The sequence below is a fragment of the Taudactylus pleione genome, unplaced genomic scaffold, assembly GCF_031769625.1.
Source record: "Taudactylus pleione unplaced genomic scaffold, aTauple2 ptg000019l, whole genome shotgun sequence".
Lineage (NCBI taxonomy): Eukaryota > Metazoa > Chordata > Amphibia > Anura > Myobatrachidae > Taudactylus > Taudactylus pleione.
Genome location: NW_028284421.1, coordinates 4,821,931 through 4,845,016, shown reverse-complemented (window position 1 = coordinate 4,845,016; position 23,086 = coordinate 4,821,931). Strand labels below are relative to the sequence as shown.

At 47.1% G+C, this 23,086-nt stretch overlaps 1 protein-coding gene across 10 annotated transcripts in view; it reads right to left on the bottom strand.

Annotated features, from left to right (window-relative positions):
- Positions 1 to 23,086, bottom strand: part of TCF12 (transcription factor 12) — a 292,270-nt gene that overhangs the window by 97,661 nt on the left and 171,523 nt on the right. For all 10 annotated transcript variants that reach the window (XM_088445100.1, XM_088445153.1, XM_088445177.1 and 7 more), the window contains exon 6: positions 21,958 to 22,022. In XM_088445100.1, the coding sequence (XP_088301226.1) occupies positions 21,958 to 22,022 (65 nt within the window). The remainder of the gene's footprint in view (positions 1 to 21,957; positions 22,023 to 23,086) is intronic.

Sequence of the window (23,086 nt, the reverse complement as noted above, 5' to 3'; positions counted from 1 at the left end):
GTGTCCTGTGGACCACATGGACCTCGAAGAAAAAGAGTTAAAGGTATGTTAGACAATAACTCTTATTTTCTTCTTCGGGGTCCATGGGGTCCACAGCCATTACGTTGGGGATATCCCAAAGCACTAACCCTACGGGCGGGGACACTCCTGACTCTCGGAAGAGAGGAGAATCTTACGCCCGAAGGAGGCATCCTGAGAGGCAAAAGTGTCAAAGGCATAAAATTTGACAAAGGTATGGATGGAAGACCATGTGGCTGCTTTATATAATTGCTCAGCATAAACACCCCGGTGGACCACCCATGATGGACCTACCGCCCTAGTAGAATGTGCCATCACTGAATCCGGCACATGCATACCAGCCTGTGTATAAGCCAATGAAATTGCCATGCGAATCCACCTGGCCAGTGTCTGTTTATTGGCTGGCCAGCCACGCTTATGACAACCATAAAGCACAAAAAGTGAATTGGACTTCCTCCATTTGCTCATGCGTTTAACATAAATTCTCAACGCACGGACCACATCCAGGGAAGCCTCACCTTGTGAGAGACTTGTGCCCTGAAAAGCTGGAACTACTATTTCTTCATTAATATGAAATTTAGACACCACTTTCGGAAGATAAACCTCCCTAGTACGTAGTACTGCTCTATCTTGATGAAATATCAAGAACGGCTCCCGGAAGGAAAGCGCAGCCAAATCCGAAACTCTACATGCAGATGCCATAGCAAGGAGGAATACCGTCTTTTCCGTTAGCCACTTGATGTCTATTGAATTTAAAGGCTCGAATGAAGGAGCCTGTAAAACCTTCAGAACTAGAGCCAGGTCCCACGGAACAACCGGGGAAACGAAGGGAGGTTGAATCCTCAACACCCCCTGAAAAAAGGTCTCAGAGCAATTTTATGTTGGAACCAGACTGAAAGAGCTGACTCCTGTACCATTAAAGAGGCCAGGCGGAGCCCTTTTTCCAGACCGCTTTGAAGAAAATCAAGCACTCTGGAAATCAGGAACTTATGTGGATCATACCCTTTCAGTTTACACCACTGAAAGAAAGTATGCCAAACCCTATAATATATACGGGCTGAGGATGGTTTCCGTGCCTTCAGCATCGTCTGTATAACAGACTCGGAAAACCCCTTTTCCCTCAAGAAGGAGGCCTCAAGAGCCATGCCGTCAAAGATAGCCGATGAAGAACCGGGTACCAGCAGGGACCCTGTAGCAACAGATCCGGTCTCAATGGTAGAGGCCATGGAGTGTCTATGGAAATAGACCGTAGATCTGTGAACCAGTGCCGTCTTGGCCATGCCGGAGCTATTAATATGACGCTGCGGCCCTCTTGTTTGATCTTTCTGACAACTCTGGGCAGAAGAGCAAATGGGGGAAACAGATATACCAGCTTGTAACGCCACTTTACTGTCAGTGCGTCTACAAACTCGGCTCTCAGATCTCTTGTCGAGGTTCCGTACCTGGGAACATTGTTGTTCCTTCTTGATGCCATCAGATCTATTTGTGGTAGACCCCACCTGTCCACAAGGTTCCGAAAAACCTGTAGATGTAGGGCCCATTCCCCTGCATTTATCTCTTGCAGACTGAGAAAATCGGCTCCCCAATTCAGGATTCCTGGAATGAACACGGCAGATATCGTGGGCAGATGAGTCTCTGCCCATACCAGGATTCTTGATACCTCTGCCAAGGTGGCCCGACTCCTCGTGCCCCCTTGATGATTTAAGTAGGCGACCACGGTGCAATTGTCCGACCATATCTGCACCGACCTGCCCTTTAAGATTTCCTGAGCCTGCACTAAAGCTTTGAATATAGCTCTTAATTCCAGGATGTTTATCGGTAGCCGGCTTTCCGTCACTGACCAATTTCCTTGGAAAGTGTGTGACCCCGTCATCGCCCCCCAACCTTGAAGACTGGCGTCGGTTTTGACCAATGTCCAATCCGACACCCAAAAGGGGCGACCCTGCCTGAGATGCTTTGTCTGCAACCACCAGGTCAGGGACAACCGTACCTCTGGAGACGCAGCAGCTGAGACCAAATCGTGTGATGATCCTTGTTCCAGTGAGACAGAACGAATTGCTGCAGTGGTCTGGAGTTGAATTGAGCATATTCAACCATCCTGAAGGTGGCCACCATCGACCCCAGGACCTCCACGGAGTCCAATCTCGCTCCCAAATGACACATCTGTTGTACCGGACAGGGTGACGACTTTTGCCAGTTTATGATCCAGCCGTAACTGTACAGACATGATACTGTCAGCCTCAAATGATCCTGTAATTGCTGTGGGGACTGCCCCAGCAACAGGAGGTCATCCAAGTAAGGCAAAATCCTGACGCCTTGGCGTCTGAGGCATGCCATCATCACTGCCATCACCTTGGTGAATACCCGAGGGGCTGCGGACAGGCCAAACGGCAGGGCCTGGAACTGAAAATGTTCCTCCCCTACCGTAAAACTAAGAAATTTTTGATGAGCCTGTGTGATTGGGATGTGAAGGTAGGCATCCTGTATATCTAAGGACACCATATAGTCCCCCTGGCTCCATTGCCAACACAATCTATCGCAATATTTCCATCCTGAACCCGGGGGCTCGAACGAATTTGTTGAGCTCTCTCAGATTCAGAATAGGCCGGTATAACCCATTCGGTTTCTGAACCAGGAACAGATTGGAGTAAAACCCCTCTCGGAACTGGTTCTCTGGTACCGGAATCACTACTTCCGATGCTAGTAAGGCAAGAATAGCCTTCTGAAGGGCCATAAGCTCTTTCCGAACCCAGCCGTGGGTTTACACAAAAGAACCTTTGAGGAGGAGTCCTCCAAAACGTTAGGGCGTACCCTCGGGAAACAACTCCCCGAACCCAGGCATCCTCCGTCGTGAGGTGCCAGGGCTCTGAGAACCGAAGCAGTCGGATCCCCCAGGGGGAGGCCCGTCCCATCAGGCCACTGGTTTATCCTGGACGTTTGTTCTGCCAGGGCTTCCTGGGTCCTGCCTTTCTTGGTGGAAATCTCGCTGAGGGCTGACCTCTTTGAGGCTGCCATGGAGGATACAATTTTGTCCAGTTCTGGACCAAAGAGAACACCTCCTGTGAATGGAAGGAATTCTAGGGCCTTTTTGGACCCGGCATCTGACTTCCAATCCTTCAACCAGAGGATCCTATGTGCCACCACAGACTCAGCTGAAACTTTAGAGGAAAGGATCTATGCATCCAAGGCGACATCACCCGAATAAGAGGCCCCTTCTCTAGTAAAGGAGATCATATCCACTTGCTCCTTAGAGGCATCTGGTAAAGACTCCGTTAGTCTTGGCCCACTCGTCAATAGCTCTTGCTACCCATGGAAAGTGGCAATAGCTGGGCGGGTGGCCGTTCCTGCCAGCGAAAAAATAGATTTGAGACAAGTCTCCAGTCTCCTATCCGTGGTTTCCTTCAGCGAAACTGCTGGGATTAGCAAAGTGGTACGTTTAATCAGCTGTGCCACATGCGCATCAACTGATGGTGGATTCTCCCACTTGGCACAGTCCTCTGCTGGAAAAGGATATAGAAGCGCCATTCTTTTAGACGAATGGCTTATCTTATCCGGACAGACCCAGGCTTCCTCCATAGGTTCTGATAAATGTTCAGACTTTGGGAATTCTGCCTTAACCACCTTCTGGCGCTTGAACAGGGGGGCTTTCCTAAGCGGAGGATCCCCATTCTCGATATTTAACACCGATTTTACAGCCCTTATCAGAAAAGGGACATCGGCTACTGGGAAATGATCATCACCCCCCTCGGAGCTAGACTCCTACGAAGAGTCCTGTGCTTGTTCCTCCTCGGAGGAGGCACTGGAGTACTCACCCATGTAAGGCAGTACATGGCGCCTAGATTTAGGCCGCTTTGGCTTGACAGTCTGAGGCTGAAAACCCCCCAAGGATGATGTCATAACTTTACCAGCAGCAGGGTCCATCCAAGGCGGCCACATCATGGGCATAGGATGCATCTGCTGTGGCAAACCCCAAACCGGTGGTACCGGGGCAGCCAGCCATTCCGCCACCTGAGCCATAACCTGAGAAAATGATGCCCAAGGAGGCTCAGGGTCTGAAACAGGCAAACTTAATTGGTGTGGTGGCTGTCTGAAACAGTTCCCACAAAGCCCATTTTGTAGAAAGTCCTGTGGGGACAAACCTGCCTTGCAGGCTATACAGGATATCAGCAACGGGACTCCCGCCACCTGACCCTCAGACTCCTTAGAGATAACACTATGCCACTGGTTCTGAGTGTATATGTGCTGCTTTCTACTCTCAACCCGCACACCTATAGCAAGGGAAGGGGAGAGACAGTGACAGTATACAGGAATTACAGTTCTTTTACAGAAGAAACAGTATCCATAAACAACAATCACATGTCATGTATAAATACTCTGCGAGCCATATGCATATAAGCTCTCACTACCACAATCAGCCTAAGCTTAGGTAGGATAGAGCCCTGTAAAAACCTAGACCAGCAGTAGGCAAGGTATACAGGGAGACTGCCCAGCAGCCTCTCTTGTAGGAGCAGCGTTCAAGAGCAACTGACATACACTCTAGCTGCCCTATATGGAGGCTGGGAGGAGCAATCCACAATCAACTGTGCCAGAGGACTGAACTAGCGTGTGGATTGGGGGAGGGGCCGCCGGTGAAGCGTACCTCCCCTATGCTGCTTGGACCTGCCTGGTAAACTGACCTGGCTGTCGCCACAAGCCCCGGCTGATCAGGGACATCAAATCCCGGCGGTCTAAGCTAGGAGAACAAGCCGTATGCCTCCTGACTGCAGCGCTCCTCCGGCCAGTCTCACCGCCGGAGGCCAGACCACCACGTGGTCCCGGCGTCAGCGGCCGTCGCAACCACCTGCTTACCTGCCATCCCCTTGATCCGGTTGCGGTCCAGGGCATGAGAGCCCCTGCCGAATCCACAGCCATGGACTTGCCAAGGCTAGCGGTGCGGCGCCGGAGGTAGTTGCAGCACGTGGCCGGTGTGCCTATAATCAGACGCGAGGCTGCTTCCAGGACAGCTCAGACCACCCGCTGAGATAGAGAGTAAAACTCCCTCTTTTTTTTTTTTTGTTACTCGACTGCAGGACTGCTTCCGCAGTCCCACTGTCTATGTGGTGAACACACCAAACAAGAAGAACTGGCTACCTGAGGCAGGGGGTGGGGTATATGAGGAGGAAACCCGGTGCATCCTGGGAGCAGAGAGCTCGTTTGTGTTAACTGTTTGTGACCGGGATTCATACCCCAACATAATGGCTGTGGACCCCGAAGAAGCAATATAAATCATATCAATATTTGGTGTGATCACCCCTTTGCCTTTAAAACAGCATCAATTCTTCTAGGTACACTTGCACGTCGTTTTTGAAGGAACTCGGCAGGTTGTTCCAAACGGGATGGGAATGGCGGTCAGAATATAGAAAGCAGCATCCAGACAGTCAGAATCCTGACACCATTAGGTAAGTACCCCAACGCTAACCCTTACCCATCCTGGTGTCTGAACCTTACCTTCCCTAGTGCCTAAACCTAACCTTCCTCTCCCTACACCCTAAACCTAACCCTCCCCCTAGTGCCTAACCCTAAACTTAATCCTCCCCCTAACACTTCCCTTCGGGATGCTAGCGGTCGGGATTCTGGAGCCGGCGCCGGTATTTTGATCATCGGCATCCTGTCTGCCGGGAAGCTCACTACCTCCTGTTCCACACCTCTTGGAGAACTAACCACAGATGATCTGTGGATGTAGGCTTGCTCAAATCCTTCTATCTCTTCATGTAATCCCAGACAGACTCGATGTTGAGATCCGTGCTCTGTGGGCACCATATAATCACTTTCAGGACTCCTTGTTCTTTTTTATGTTGAAGATAGTTCTTAATGACATTGGTTGTATGTTTGGGGTTGTCGTCCTGCTGCAGAATAAATTTGGAGCCAATCAGACACCTCCCTGATGGTAATACATGATGGAGAAGTACCTGCCTGTATTTCTCAGCATTGAGAACACCATTAATTCTGACCAAATCCCCAACTCCATTTGCTGAAATTCAGCCCAAAACTTGCAAGGACCCTCCACCATGCTTCCCCGTTGCCTGCAGACACTCATTATTGTACCGCTCTCCAGCCTTTTGGCGAACAAACTGAGTTCTGATACACCCAAATATTTAAAATTTTGACTCCTCAGTCCAGAGCACCTGCCGCCATTTTTATGCACCCCAGTTCCTATGTTTTCGTGCATAGTTGAGTCGCTTGGCCTTTTATACACGTCAAAAAGGTGTGGCTTTTTGGGCACAATTCTTCCATGAAGACCACTTCTGGCCAGACTTCTCTGAACAGTAGATGGGTGTACCTGGGTCCCGCTGGATTCTGTCAGTTCTGAGCTGAAGGTACTGCGGGACATCTTCAGATTTCAAGGGAAGTAAGCATGTGTCGTCTTTCATCTGATGGTTTTCTTGGCCGACCACTACAATGGGTGTGGTCACATTACTAAGGAAGCGAGCCATGCACATTTCCGTAACACATTACCCTACTCGCCTACTAGTAACACATTTCTCCCCACTCTAAAATCTCTGTATCTATCCATCTAGTGGGAAAGTTAAGTAGTAGCAAAATAGTCTGCCAGCAAATTAGAGTGAAGGTTTGAAGACAGGAAAAATCCTTATACCCACAGCCACAGAGGAGATATGGAGAATGCAGGAGAGTTGTATTGGGACCGGAACCATGATAACAAATATTATAGTAGTGTGTTGTCATAGCATTTTGTGTCTGCCTGTATCTGACATGCTTCCTGTTGGATGCCAAAAATACTGTCAGAGCAATTGCTTTGTGTGAGTAATCATCAGAATATTGTACTAATGGGTCTGAGAGGAATTGGGCATGTGTCCTGAATGTTTAATAGTAGGACCTGCCCATTCTGGCCACATGACCATGGACATCACTAGGTTTCAAACCCCATGCAATAATAGCCTTTTGCGCTAGATATTTCGAACTTGGAGGTTGAAAGTTTTTCCCTTTGAAGGGTTGGTAGACAAATACTATGACATAATTGGAAATGGTACTGAACACCAGAATGTATTACTTGATTATGTAAATTAACATTGGCATTGAAATCCAGCAATATAAACTCGCTAATGCACAAATGATCACTAAATAAATTATATTATTTGTGTCTAAAGGAGTTCACTCACTTTGATCAGTTACTTCTGTGTTACAATATTAGTTATCACCATTAAGATAGGTGCACAAAAAAGACTAATAGGATTATATTTAATCTGATGGCAGGCTCTTATGGGACATACAATTTTATCCTTACTGGCAATCAGGAAACACAGCCAACATTATGTACCTTCCAACTGGCCCAACATTTTTTAATATATCCAAATAATGGCATTTATGTGCAATCAATATATAATATTGAGGCAAAAAAAGTTACATATAATCTGATTATTTGTAATCTAGTGAACACACACAAACACAATATAATTTTAATCTGAAACAGGAGGAGTTTCAAGTGGATACGCAATGTAGAACACTTGTAGGACCACTAGAAATTAATTATAAAATTACACAACACAATTCATCACACTCAATTACAAATCAACATGGTCATCTAAATGGGATCATGTCAGATCAACTGTCAGCTACACGTGTTGGCTCTAACAGTTTAATAAAAAAAAGGCAACCAGCATTAATACCACGTGAAAGCACGTTTTGAAAAACGGAGCAAAATGTGAGTAAACTACACAATGGCGTAGGTTTAACTATATAAATATATATAGATGTGTCGCCACATACACTATTGCTGCAGTCATGCCAAACAGCCCTTCTTGCTGCCGCCAGGTTCTGTACATCTCTGCTTGCATCGAGCGTCTTTTTTCACCTAGAAATGCGTGTTGGTCGCAAATGGATGCACCAAACCGCTTCACAAGACTGCACTGATTAATTTGATATGCGACACTTATCTGTGAGTCTGAGGGGGAGAAGTACGAAGGGGTGATAGTTGCCTAATTGGTAACGGTACACATCAGGTGCTGCAGTTACAGGTTCACCCCATGCATTATTCTAGAGATCACTGTAAAATGACTGGAGCGTCATGCGCACCTGTCATTTTTGGCGCTACTATGTGTTAGATAGGGGATGTGCTAGCATATAGCTTTCCCGCTAGACTTTAGCGGGGCGCTGCACCCTGCCCTATTTCTAAAGGGCAAAAAGCACTTTGCTATCCGGCGTGGCGCCACGCTTTAACAGCCTTCGGATGCCCTCCCCACACGCGGGTCGCAGTGTCCCCGTGGGTGGGAAAAACTGCTGTGTAGCGATCACCGCCGGTGAATGGATGTAGGGCGCATGTGCCCGGCATCCATTCACTGACAGCAGTGATTGGGGTCAGCCCGGCATGTCCGTAAGTGCCAGGCACGCCCCCAAGAGTGACGAAAAGGGTACGCATCTTATACGCCCCCTTTTCATTGGCCACATCCCCTTTTTGGGCACACATAGATGTGCCCTTTCTCTAGGTCTGGCACCCTGCCCGGTGCCGGACCTAGAGTGAACACTAGAATATACAGGTTGAGTCTCCCATATCTAAAATGCTTGGGACCAGGGGTATTTTGGATATCGGAATATTCCGTATTTTGGAATAATTGCATACCATATTGAAATGTCTTAGGAATAGGACCCAAATCTAAACACAGAATGCATTTATGAATCATATACACCTTATACACACAGCCTTTATACAATATTTTCAATTATTTTGTGGCTCAAACAAACTTTGTGCACATACATGAAATTCATTTATGTTTCATATACACCTTATACACACAGCCTATAGGTAATTTTATACTTTATTTGTAATAATTGTGTGCCTTAATAAAGTTTGTATACATTTAACCATCAAAAATCAAAAGTTTCACTATCTCAGTCATGCTAAAAATGTTCCGTATTTCGAAATATTTGGATGAGAGAGACTCAACCTGTATATGAATTCCCTTAATGATATCACTACCTTATGACAAGCGCTGCAGCAGATCCTTTCTTAGTGCTCTGTCCATCGGCTGGATTTTTTTTTTCTTCTGCCTAATAAAGTTTTTAATTTTGTGGGCAAATAGACAAACTGCGGGTGCTACTGGGTGTAAAATGCCGGCACATGCATATGTCACACACCAGCTGCTGGTCACTGACAGCTGAAAGAGGGAAAGCGCAAATTTACAGACAGGTGAATTAGCACTCTCCCTCAAACCAAGTAATAAAACATGCAGGCTGTGTCCCGACCTGCCTCACCATGATAATAGGCGAAGCATGTCCGGACACTTTATCACCTGTTAGCGTCTGTAATACATCTTCGCCGATTTTTTTCCATGCCAAGTTCCATTGTGCATCATATACAGATTCAGTCGCATTCAGCTACACAAGTGTCACATATCAAATTAAAAGTGCAGCAAGGCTGCAAAGTTGTCAAGGAATTGGGAAGTGGAAGGGAGATGACTGAGACACAGAGATGAATGGGGTAGAAGTGACGTATAGAGTGGACTTCAAAAAAAGAATCAGAATCAAGACAGGAAAAGTACAGCTGGGGGATAGGAGGATGCCCACTCCACCACCAGTCATCAGGTTTGACAGTGGGTGAAGGAGAGGCCCCCATAGGTGAGAGTAGCGGGGGGGATGCAGTGTCAGTGTAACAAAGCCAGGTTTCAGTGATAGCAAGAAAGTTGAGAGAGTTCGAAAGGAAGAGGTAATGGATAGCTGGTAGTTTGTTACGGATGGATATGGCATTCCAGAGGGCACAGGAAAAAGGGAGACAGTAAGTGGGGAGTTATGGATGAGATTGGCAGAGTTGCTGGTGTGTGGAGGTCGGCTGGGACTGGGAGGGAGATGAGGGAAGGGTGTGACGATTGGTATTGGGTGTGAGAGAGACCACATTGTGACAGTAAATAGTGAAAAAAGTGATAAGTTGAAGGGAGCAAACACAGCAGAAATTAAATACCAAATTTCCTATTACACAAATACACAAAAGAGTTCCATTTGGTCAGAAGCCAATTTAATATACCAGTAGTTTTCATATAGTTGAAAACCGCACACACGGGGAGAATATACAGATGCCATCCCTCTGTATATTCTGGTTGGAGTCAAAGTTATGACCATAACGCTGTGAAACAGAAATAATAACACCTGTGTCACTTCTCTACCTGTTAGGTAATCCTATTCTAAAACATCAATTTAGTTTTGCTTTTTAGCACCACAGAAAAGTGGGAAGTAAACGAGTTAAGAGAAGTTTTCTTTTTACGAAGCATAAAGAGAAGATTAATATAATTCTGACAGCAGTGAACAATTACAACAAAGTGACAAGCAAAGGCATAATTATTATTATCCTAGATTGCTTACATGGCGCCACAAGGGTTCTGCAGCAACTTAGAGTACAAAACACTGCAGGACAAGGACGTGGTTTATAAATATTGCTGCAAAAAATCAGAGATATAAGCACTGATGCAATTCCTTCCTTCAAATAGCTGTATCAGAAAGGATAGATGCCAATTGTGGATCTAGACCAATCAAAAAGTTATTTTGGAGGTCTATAAAAGCCATGATTAATACACACACACACACACACACACACACACACACACACACACACACACACACACACACACACGTGTTACACTGTATCCTTAAGAAAAGGCTAATGAAAGTATGTGCAAATCATCATACTGTATCCATGCATGCAAGACAGACTGTAATGCAACCAGATGGAAACTGCAAGCCATGAGCCTGGCATCTCATACATTGATATGGCAAGCATCCACAAGGAGAATACACCAAAACAAAACTTGGTCTTTGCACTTCAATGTCAGCAATCTGTCAGGGAAATCTTTCATGTATATGGTATAGTGAGGTAACAGATAGAAATAGTACCACAGTCACAATAATTTTTCTAGGTTTTTTTTAAACTCATTCTATATATATATATATATATATATATATATATATATATATATATATATATATATATATATAAATAATGTACACATTGCTGAAAGGAAAATGAGCAGTATTCGTGGAGGTGCAGCTTGAGGAGACAGCGTGGTAAAGTGATGTTGCCAGGGAAAACTCCCTTTTGGCTTTATATGATGGACATATTTCTCTTAACCTTGTGCACGTTATGTATCACATCAACCAGTGAACAAATATTAATCTTCCACTTCAGCCTGCGTGTTAATTAATATACTCAATTTAGGGTAAAAATATGAGATATGGTAAGAACTTACCCTTGTTATCTCTATTTCTACGAAGTCCATAGGGTTCCACAGGATACCTTGGGGTATAGGTGTGACGTCAGTCGCAGGGCACCAAAGAGTTAAGCTTTCAGCCTCCCAGGATGCACTAGGTCCCCCTCCTATACCCCGCCCCCGGGCCAAGGCACCTCAGTTAGTTACCAAGCCATAGGCCGGAGGAGGAGAAGGAAGAGAGAGAACAAAGATCTGGACACATACAAGAATCACATTCTCACCAGAGGGAGACGGAAAACCGGTGACCAGAGCAAAGCCCATCTGCAGCACAGGTGCGACAGGGCGGGAGTCCTGTGGAACCCTATGGACTTCGTAGAAATAGAGATAACAAGGGTAAGTTCTTACCATATCTCATATTTTCTACTTCAGGGTCCATAGGGTATCCACAGGATACCTTGGGGATGTCCCAAAGCAGTATCCTTTAAGGGTGGGGACGCTCCTGTGCAGAAAGGAGAATCCGCCGCCCGAAGGAAGCATCCTGAGAGGCGAAGGTGTCAAACCTGTAATACCTCACGAAGGTATGGACAGAAGACCACGTAGCAGCCTTGCAGATCTGAACTGCCGAGGCACCACGTCGAGCTGCCCACGAAGGACCCACAGACCTAGTGGAATGAGCCTTCAGAGAAGGAGGGACCGGTAGGCCTTCATGAAGATAAGCTTCAGAAATAGCCATACGGATCCAGGCTGCCAAAGTTTGCTTTGAAGCAGGCCAACCCTTTTTACGGAAGCCAAAGAGGACAAACAAAGCGTCCGACTTCCTAAACGAAGAAGTGCGGTCAACATAAGTCCTTAAGGCCCGCACAACATCCAAAGAGGCCTCACCCACGGAAAGACCCGGTGAGTTAAAGGCCGGAACAACTATTTCCTCGTTAATATGAAACTGGGAAACAACTTTGGGAAGAAACTCGGGCCGAGTGCGGAGCACTGCCCTGTTCCCATAAAAAAACAAGAAAGGGGGTCTACAAGAAAGAGCCCCTAACTCAGAAACACGTCTGGCCGAAGCAATGGCCAGAAGGAAAACAGTCTTAGCTGTTAGCCATTTAAGATCCACTGAGCCCAGTGGTTCAAACGGCGGTCCTTGGAGAGCCCTCAGGACCACAGCCAAATCCCAAGGCGCCACAGGTGGAACAAAGGGCGGCTGAATGCGGAGAACACCCTGCATAAAGGTGCGCACATCCGGGATTGTAGCAATCCTACGGTGAAACCAGACAGATAGGGCCGAAACCTGTACCTTCAAAGAAGCAAGGCGAAGCCCATGATCTAGTCCCGCTTGCAGGAAGGCGAGAATCCGAGACAGACGAAACTCCCGCGGTGCATAACCTCTCGGTCGACACCACTGGAAGAACGTATGCCACACGCGATGGTATATCCTCGCGGAAGACGGTTTCCGAGCTCGCAACATGGTACGCACCACAGAGCTGGAAAACCCCCGGGACCTCAGCATGGCCGTCTCAACAGCCACGCCGTCAAAGACAGCCGAGTCAGGTCCGGGTGAAGGCAAGGACCCTGAGACAGAAGGTCCGGTCGTAGCGGCAACCGCAGAGGAATGTCCACGGACAGACCCTGAAGGTCTGAGAACCAGTGCCGTCTGGGCCACGCGGGAGCTATCAACAGGAGCGTCCCTCCTTCCTGTTTGAATTTCCGGATTACCCGTGGAAGAAGGGAGACCGGAGGGAACAGGTATGCGAACCGGAACGTCCACCGGACGGACAGAGCATCCACCAGAGACGCCCCTTCGTCTCTTGTGCGAGACCCGTACACCGGCAACTTGTTGTTGTGCCGGGACGCCATGAGGTCGATTTCTGGAAGACCCCACCTGTCCACCAGTAGTTGAAAAACGTCCGGGTGCAGGGACCATTCCCCCGGATGAACGTCCTGGCGACTTAGAAAGTCCGCCTCCCAATTGAGCACTCCCGGGATGAAGACCGCTGATATGGCCGGAAGATTGCGCTCCGCCCAAACCAGGATCCGAGAGACCTCTACGAGAGCCGCCCGACTGCGAGTTCCTCCTTGCCTGTTTATGTAGGCCACGGTGGTAGCGTTGTCCGACTGGACCTGCACCGGGCGACCCTGGAGAAACCGCTGTGCCTGCTGGAGAGCATTGAAGACCGCACGGAGTTCCAAGATATTTATTGGAAGCTCCGCTTCTGTCGGCGTCCACCTGCCCTGGAACAAGTGTGGACCCGAAACTGCTCCCCAGCCCCGAAGACTGGCGTCCGTTGTCAACAGGACCCAATTTGGAACCCAGAACGGACGTCCCTTGTTGAGGTGGGTCGTCTGTAACCACCACGTAAGGGACAGGCGAACCTCCTGGGTGAGCACAATCGTCTGGGACTTCAGAGACTGAGTCAGCCCGTTCCACTTGGACAGGATCAGGTGCTGCAGAGGTCTGGAGTGAAACTGGGCGTATTCTACCATGTCGAACACCGACACCATGGAGCCCAGTAACCTCATCGCCGAGTGTAAGAACACCCGGCGGCTGTGCAGACAACTGCGCACCCTTGACTGTAAAGCAGAGATCTTGTCCTCCGTCACGAAGATCCTTTGCTGTCCCGAGTCCAATAAGGCTCCAAGATGCAGAATCCTCCGAGACGGGATTAGAGTGGACTTCTGCCAGTTGATTAGCCAGCCGTGCCATTGCAGCAGTGCAATGGTCAGGTCCAAGTGGCGTAACAGGAGCTCTGGAGATCCTGCCACCAATAACAGGTCGTCCAAATACGGCAACATGCGGACTCCCTGCAGCCGCAGAGAAGCCGCCATGACCGCCATCACCTTGGTGAAAACACGTGGTGCTGTTGCCAGGCCAAAAGGTATCGCCCGAAACTGGAAGTGGTCGCTGCTGATTGCGAACCTGAGGAACTGTTGATGGCGCCAAAGAATAGGGACATGCAGGTAAGCGTCCTGTATGTCCAATGACACCAAGTAGTCCCCAGGTTCCAGCGCCAGAATGATGGACCGTAGGGTCTCCATCCGAAACTTCGGGACCCGCAAAGACTTGTTGAGTGCTTTGAGGTTGAGAATCGGACGATATGACCCATTGGGTTTCTGTACCAAAAATAGATTTGAATAGAAACCCTGGCCCCTCTGGGAGAATGGAACCGCCACTATAACTCCAGCCTGGAGCATAGTGTGCAATACCTTCCGCAGCTCCGTAGCCTTGTTCCGGTCTGATGGGAGACCCGTGGTGAAGAAGCGAGCCGGGGGTCTGTGCCGGAAGGAGAGGGCGTATCCGTGAGAAACCACCTCCAGAACCCAAGTGTCTGTCGTAGTGGTCGACCAACACTGGGCGAACTGTAGCAGGCGGCCTCCCACCCTGGGATCCCCCAAAGGGAGGCCCGGACCGTCAGGCCGCAGGCTTGTCATCTGGCTTGGGGGCCGGACGTCTGGTACTCCATGCCTGCTTCCGGGGCTTGACCGATTTCTTAGGGCCAGCCTGTCGAGGAAACGACTGTGGTTTGGGCCTGCCCTGGGCCCTAGATGACCGAAAGGACGATGGTCCCGAACCAGAAGGAGCAGCGGCCGACGGGAGACAGGCAGATTTGGCTGCCGCCAGCGTGGCCACAATCTTATCCAGATCCGGACCGAAGAGAACTTCTCCGGTAAACGGCAACGCTTCCAGACCTTTCTTGGAATCTGCGTCCGCCTTCCAGGATCGCAGCCACAAGGTGCGACGAGCAGCTACCGCTGCTGAAGAAATTCTAGACACCAGAGTACTAATGTCTAGAGCCGCCTCGTTGATGTAGGTGGCCGAATCACGGAGATTGCCAATCAACTCCGCCTGATCGGCCGGACAGTCGGATTCAAAAGAAGCCTCTAATGAATCCGCCCAGCGCTCCATCGCTCTGGCAACCCAGCAAATGGCCATAGCCGGCCGTGCTGCCCCCCCTGCAAGGGAATAAGCGGACTTCAGGCAGATTTCTACCTTGCGGTCCGTAGCATCCTTAAGGGAGGACATGGATGGCATCGGCAATGTGGCACTACGGACAAGACGGGTCACGTGAGAATCCACCTGTGGAGGGGATTCCCACTTCGCAAAATAATTATCCGCGAACGGATAAGCCACCGCCAGGCGTCTCTGCGGCTGGTATCTTTTGCCAGGTTGTTTCCACGCCTCCTCTAAATGGTCCACCAACTGACCCGAAAGAGGAAAGACTGTGGCATCGCCCTTCACATCTTTGAAAAAGGCATACTTAGATTTAGCCGCTGGGGGAACTTCGTCCTCAATCACCAAGGCTGTGCGGACCGCCCGAATAAGTCCAGGAATATATACTTTGGACTTAGCATCAGCGTCCTTAGTATGGAGAGGTTCCTGATCGTAAGGATCTAGAATCTTCCCATCATCAGACGTCCCTTCGTCATCCTCATAAGGAGCGGACAGAGACGCCACCGGCCTTTTATGAGACCGCATCACAGACTCCCCTTGCAACACATCCGACAAGTGCTGTACAGAACTCGTCAGGGAGTTAACCCACGCTGGCTCCTGAGAACCCGGGAGCGGGGAAATAGGGAGACTGTGGGGTACCACCAATTGTCGTGGGAACCCCTGCATGGGTGACGACACCACAGACTGCTGGGACAAACCCATCGGAGTAAACGCGGGCTGCGGAGCTAACTGGCCCACTAAAGCTGTTAACGCCTGAGCGAAACAAGCCCAGGGCGGCTCCTGTACCGGTGCTGTAACCGTAATAGGCCGCGCCATGGACAAACACTGCCGGCAAAGGCCCTCCGCGCTACCCTCCCCCTCCGCTAACGGTACTTTGCACGTGGTACACTGTAGCCGGAGGGGAAAATCACTTTCAGACATGATGGCACCACGTATGTGACCTCTCTCACCAATTAAGTATTAAATAGGCGAGAGACCACCCTGCAGCACCGCACCGCAAGGGCTTTAGCAGAAAGAACAGGGACAGTAATAAAGCTGACAGTTTAGATGAAGAAAAGATTACAGGCAGCAGCGCTAGCACAGTCACATACAATGCAGAGAAATAACAATTCCTGCACTAACAGCGCTGATCACTCAACTACACAGACACAGGGCCTGGTAGGACACAGCGCTGCATACACAGACCTGACCACAGCGGAGGAGAGGTATGCGGGGGGACCCAGACCACGATGCTTCCGTCCAGCGCTTCCAGCAGCGTTCACCATGCGTTCTGGAGAAGATGGCCGCCGAGGAGCAGAGAGGAGGCTGGCCTGGGGGAGGAGCGCTGCCACAGGACCAGTCGGCAGCATGCAGAGAGGGCTGTGTGCAGCGGGGGAGGCGCCGGCTGTGAGACAGGGAAGGCGCGCTCCCCTGGCATGCATTTAACCCCTGGGACGCCGCAGCGCTACCGCTCTGCTGCGGTCCGCTGTCCCAGGGGGTAGTGGAAGCGCAGGTTGGTCGCCTGGCTCCACGCTGCAGCCAGTCCCCAGGGAGCCCCCTGCCTGGGGACTTAGGACCATGTGATCAGCGGGGACCCACCGCGGGACCCCGCTGCTTACCTCTGTCCCCCTTGAATCCGGCCATGGTCCGGAGCATCTGGGGTCACCGCTAGCTGTGACCCCAGACGCCCACCAGCATCCCCGGATCAGTACCGGCGTTCTGGTACCGGCGGGGTGTAGGGAAGACAGCATGGACGTCAGGACTGACTGTCCATGCTGTACATCCAGTTGTGCAGCCACAGCTGCATGAAGAATAAGCTTCAGGGGCTCTTCTAGCCCCCACTCCAACAGGTGCACCCGACTCCGGCCGGGCACCAAACTAAACTGAGGTGCCTTGGCCCGGGGGCGGGGTATAGGAGGGGGACCTAGTGCATCCTGGGAGGCTGAAAGCTTAACTCTTTGGTGCCCTGCGACTGACGTCACACCTATACCCCAAGGTATCCTGTGGATACCCTATGGACCCTGAAGTAGAAAGATAAGATAACCATTTCAAGCACTCTGCCCTTTTCATTTATCGGCGGCGGGTTACGCGGAAACGTGTCAGCAAGCCATGCCACTGGGTATTTGTGTTAGTATCAACTGGTATCCAGCCCACTTCGTGAGTTATTTGGTACTGGTTCACTCATCAGTGGTCCTCGGGTTTATAAATATGTACTGTGAATAAAACTTTTAAGCACTATGGAGCGCCCCCATTGTCCTCTATTTTAACAGAATCTTTGTATCCTGTGGGAGGCCAGGATTGTTGAAAGGGGAGATACGGTTCTATGAAGAAAAGGAACCTAGTGCAGAATATTATCCCGAGTGCTGGGAGAAAAAGTGTGCTGGACATATTAAAATTTGTGATCAGCTGTTGTAATATAGCGCCTACTTATGCAATATATGGAAAATACATTTTGGCCTAGGACATTACATCATAGTTAATGAGAGGTTCATGAACTGAGTTCCTGCTTGTGTATACAAACATATGTATATGCCATCTGACAAAGTCTTACGACGAGACGCATTGGGGCGTGGCCTTGTGACGCAGCTCTGTTCCATCCAGCGCTGCCCCCTTTGGCTTTGAGTAGAATCTGCCTTCTGTAGTTAATGTGCGGAGGCCGTCGGAACCATTCCGGTGACTTCTGCGCATAATTAAATCTTCCCCCATGTGCTTTTCATTTTGGGTTTTGCCACCAAGTAAGAGATCTCTTGGTGGTTCTCGATAATTTGATGTTGTGATCCAGATAGCTCTGCTTGTGATCCACACAAGGTTAGTAACTACCTAAAAACTGAACATATGCCAACTTTGCCCACTTCTATGGTAGAGGAAAACATTCCCAAAGTTAAAGTACCTTTCTTACTGGAAGTGCAGTTTATGTGCCATGTACTGCATATTGAAACATCTTCCAATTTGGCAAAATCTTAGCCTTGTTTTCTTAACATCGCCAATGTCAACAGCACTTTGTAAAGGATCTTGGTGATGTTGTTAGGCCAAAAAGCAGACAGGTAAATTAGAAGTGCTGCTCCATGATCTAGAACCTGGGAAAACTTCATATGCTCAAATAAAGCATGAATGTACGATGAAAATCTATGGCTGTAAAAAAAAAAAAAAGTCTCATATGCCAATGGCCATGTGGATTAAATTCACTGAGTCGATGCGGAATTGACAATAGTGCGAAAGGTACCTCTGGAGTTCTTGGCAAGTAATGGCCTGGATTAAAAACCCTTTGCCATTCGGATCTGAAAGAACTGGATCAATTTCAATGGCTTTGATTTAGTTTTGCAAATGGCCTTGAAAGCCTCTAATTCTGCTTAGTCTGATAGAGCCTTAGACTGTACAAAGATATTTCCCTCTGATAACTGATTAAACTCTATCCTAGATTCATTACTTAAGCTCTCTAAACTCTCATTGATTTGTAAACCCCATTGATCTATACATGTTGCTCAATACTGACTCCTACTGCTCAAAAGTCATTGCAGGGATCACAGACTCTGCTTTTCAGCTTTAATCTTGGACTGTTTAGAGATAGAAGGAATATTCTGACTGTTATTCTTGTCTATAACTTCTTACAAATTTAAATTGAGGGTGTGATTAATGAGCATATTTAGACCTACTCTTGTTTTGTTTGAGTTTCCTACTGAAGGATTTTTGTATCACCGAGTGTATTTCTTAATTTGCAAAACAGAAAGAGCTAGCACAATGGTGTTCTACGGGTAGCCAGTACATCCTTGGCTTGCAGCATCAGATGACCAAAACCAATAAGGTGGTAATTCCCTGCACTACTAAGAAAAACAAAAGCACCACCTCACCTACATATGTTTAGGAAGACGAAAAAAAGACACAGGGTAAGAGGAGCAGCTACATTATAGACCATATTGAGTGGGGTTATTTTTTTTAGTCTGCCCAATTTAGAGGAGAAGCTACCCTTGCAATGAAATAACGAAAGGAAAAAATCCTTTTCAAACACCAGTTATGTTCTTTAGGTACTTTTGGAAAAGACTGAAGAATATCATTTATAGGATAACAATGGGAAGCAAACTTAACAGGAATAAATAGTCAATGTAAAACAAGTGTTCATTAACACCTTGAGACATTATTTATATTTAAATATTTAACACTTTGTAAGGGTTGTTAGGGACAATATAGCTTTATTAGCATTGGTCAAAGCATATCATTACCAGGGGTGCGGGTACTCTTTACTCGGGCCTATTGGAAGGGCCCGGGACCTGCAACCACCCCCGATGCAGTACTTCAGGCAGGTAGAGGGAGGACTGACTGCTGCATAATGCTACCTTACAGGGTCACAGCGGATGACACTGTAACATAGTATTTTGCATGCAGATACACCCGCAGTCACACACAGAATATATCAATGTACGTCATGTTTAACGTGATTTGTAGCGCATGGAGGTAAGATGTATGTGGACAATAGCAAATAAGAAAATATAAATGCATCTAGAGCCTCATAAAAGGAGCTTACAGCACCACCACCACCACCCCTTCTATTACTTTCAAATACAGTAGAACCCCCCCATTACATGGGATCACATTAAGCGTAGTGCAGACTAACTGGGCTGTACAGTAATCCGAACTAGGCTGTGTGTGTTCATTTCCAGTGCATACCCCTGTGTACAGTATTCAACTTTCCACTATGGCTCCACATAGTGAGCAATTTCCACATGTGCAAGTTCTGTATCGCACCAACAACTAAATAGAATACGATAGCTATTCTATATGTGATTTAGATTATCCAGGCTATCCCCTCGTTTACCTCAGATAATCGGGGTTCTACTGTACTACATGTTTGGCTGTAAAGATGTATGTAGGTTGTATTTCATTGTACACATTGCCTATATTAATTAACATTTACTTATATAGTGCCAGCATATTCCATTGTGCTCTGTAATTGGCATCAAAACTGTAATAGAACAGTAATAAAACAAAGCTGGGTAATAACAGACAAAGATGTAAGAGTGTCCTGCTCTCAAGCTTACATGCTATAGATATATTCATATCCAACCTCCTTTTGTCATCAAGTACTGTAATAGATCCAAAGCACAATTTATCTGTAGTCTGTAATCTACTTAGCTGACACCTTTTTTTCTTGCTTGCAGACTGGCACTGTTATTGGTCTTATTCTCCATGATGGAGGCCTTACTTATTTGGTAAACAACTAGGTAACGGCCAAAATGATACTAGCATCTAGCACAGTTGGGAAAAACCATTAACAGTGAGTGGCAGTGTATAAACCAGGACAATGATATTTGTACAGTAATATGAAGTGCAAGGAAAAAGCCAGACTGGTGAAATACTGGCTGCATATTTGTTAGTGTTACTGTGATACTAAACAAAATATTAGTTTCATTGTCAACTTCACACCATGTGGCAATATTCCTCCGATGGGAATTAGTGTCTTCTAGGATGTCAATGCTCTCCTCCTTAGAGCATGTGGTCCCATAGTGGCATGGTGAACATGAGTGACATGTTATATGTTAGACATGGCTTTCTCAAAGATATATGAGATATTATGGAACTATGGGCCTGATTCAGGTTGGATCGCAAGGCTGCGTTCGCACGCATCCAGCCGATGTTTGCATTCTGTGCACAAGACGCAGTGCTCGTGCGCGAACTGCCCACTGCGTTCGGGAAATGATCGCAGTGAGCACGCAGTCTTCACACAGTGATTGACAGGAAGTGACCGTTTGGGGGTGGTGAAGGGGGGTGGTCAGAGAAACGCAGGCGTGTCTGGGCGCTTAAACGCCGTTGCAGGGGCGTGCATAATTAAGCCCCTGCGATACCATACGCTGGCAGAGGTCTAGATGGTGACAGGAAGTTTAGCAGTTTGTGGGGCAGGGTCAGGTCAACAACAACTGTGCGGATGGTTCCGATGTTACCGATGTTTTTCGCTGACTTGCGGATGCATGTCATGGGAAGTGGGCGGCTTTACACAGCGATGGGCGTCTTGGTATAGAGCTGTGGTTGCCGTGCGATTGCATTCATTAGCATATTTTCGCACTGAGCGGGGTGCGTGCGAACCACCCTGAATCATGCCTGGAACAGTATTTTCGTAAACTTTCAATTCTATCACAATTCTAGTTGGCTCAAGTAGGTAGGTGTAGTTGACACATGGTGGCCCAGTGACTTACTTTTTTCTATTACATGTATGTTAAAGGGTTGGGTTTAAATAGCATTTATAGATGTACCAACAATTATAATTATAACATTCTCTGCCATACACACCACAAATTACTTCACAGAAAGGGTAATGGAGTAGTGGGATAGCCTCCCATCAGAGGTGGTAGAGGCTACTACAATAGAGCAATTTAAACATGCTTGGGATAGATCTAAAGACATCCTGAAAAAGAACTCAATAGGGTTTGAGGTTACCATAAGGTTAAAAAAGGGACAGACAAGATGGGCCAAGTGGTTCTTATCTGCTGTCAAATTATGTGGTTCTATGCAAGTATATAGCTGAAGAATTCCTGTGGCATAGAGTTGCTTTGACTTTTATGCCATGCACCCTTTGCTGTCCTTGCAGACAGAAGTAGTATATGCATCCTCAATGTTGCTGTAACAAAACAGTTTCTACATTATTTTCTTCCTTTAACAAAAAACCCCTGCATATCACCGCTGTCTGCATGCACAGCACAGAAGGCATAACAGAGACCAAGTCATCTTTTTGCCATTGTATTTCCTTGGTGGTTTTGTTCTGTGTCATTTGAGCACAGGAAACAAGAGTGTACCCAAACAGTAATGCCAACAACAAAGTAAATCAAACTCCAAACTTACTTGACAACCAGACACAGCTGAATCTCTGCCATACAGTGGGAATGGGCCTCTGTCGGCTGTCTTCCCTATAATAAAAGACACAGAGGTGTTATTCATATTTATAAGCATTTCCAATGAAAAGACGCAGATGTTTACAACAAACATGACTATAAAGTATCACTGATTGAACTTCACTATGGATCCTAGGCGCTGGGATTTGTTCTAACATTAGATTGCAGTTTACCAGCAGGATTCTATAGTGTTGCAGACACTACAATATAAAGCAGGTTGATGTCTGTTGGTCTTTGCCAAGTCTACATCAACTACTGTTGTCACCTAAAACTTTTGATACATTTTACAATCACTCCTGGCACTACTGGCAGCTTTCACAGCGTTGCTGTTTTAGGACATACAATCTAAGTAAAGTATATTTTTAAGTTACCGACTGAAAGCAAATATGCAACGAGGCAGAATTACTTGAAGTAGCATGAATCACACTGCTCACATTAAACAGTGTCAGCATTTCCTCTTGCTAAAAATGAGACGCATACACAAAATGATAAACAACTTTGACCAACGAGTGCCAGCTACCAAAAAGGTTTCAAAACAAATGCTCTTACAACAGTAATTTATAGATATGAAGACATTAATAAACAGGTTGATTTATGTGAGAGATGCTTCTAAGACGCTTTTATGAAAACAGCCATTAAAAAATAGGCTCATTTACAATATATTTAAAATAATCCACATGTAATGTTATAATAATAAATAATAGAGAGTAAACAGGCAACCGTCATAACTATGTACAATGAAAACATAAATCTTATTAAATAAGATATTATTCAAGCTACAGCAGCAAGTAAACTACAATGTGTTAAGACATATGCAGTAACCTGAGAGCATGTAATATACTAACATTGATATTTGAGCAGAAGCTGTACTTTCCAGCAAAACACGTGTATGACCTATTACAGCTTGCTGTACCAAAATAACACGTAAAATGGACATATTAAATACAAGAGTTGATGAGGAAGAACCCAGACTGTTAAGTTACATTGTAGGTGGAAGTTTACAAGATAAATCTATAAAGAAGTACGTATATATTGTGTAGAAAAAGGTATAGACTAAATACAAAAATTTTTTATTTTGT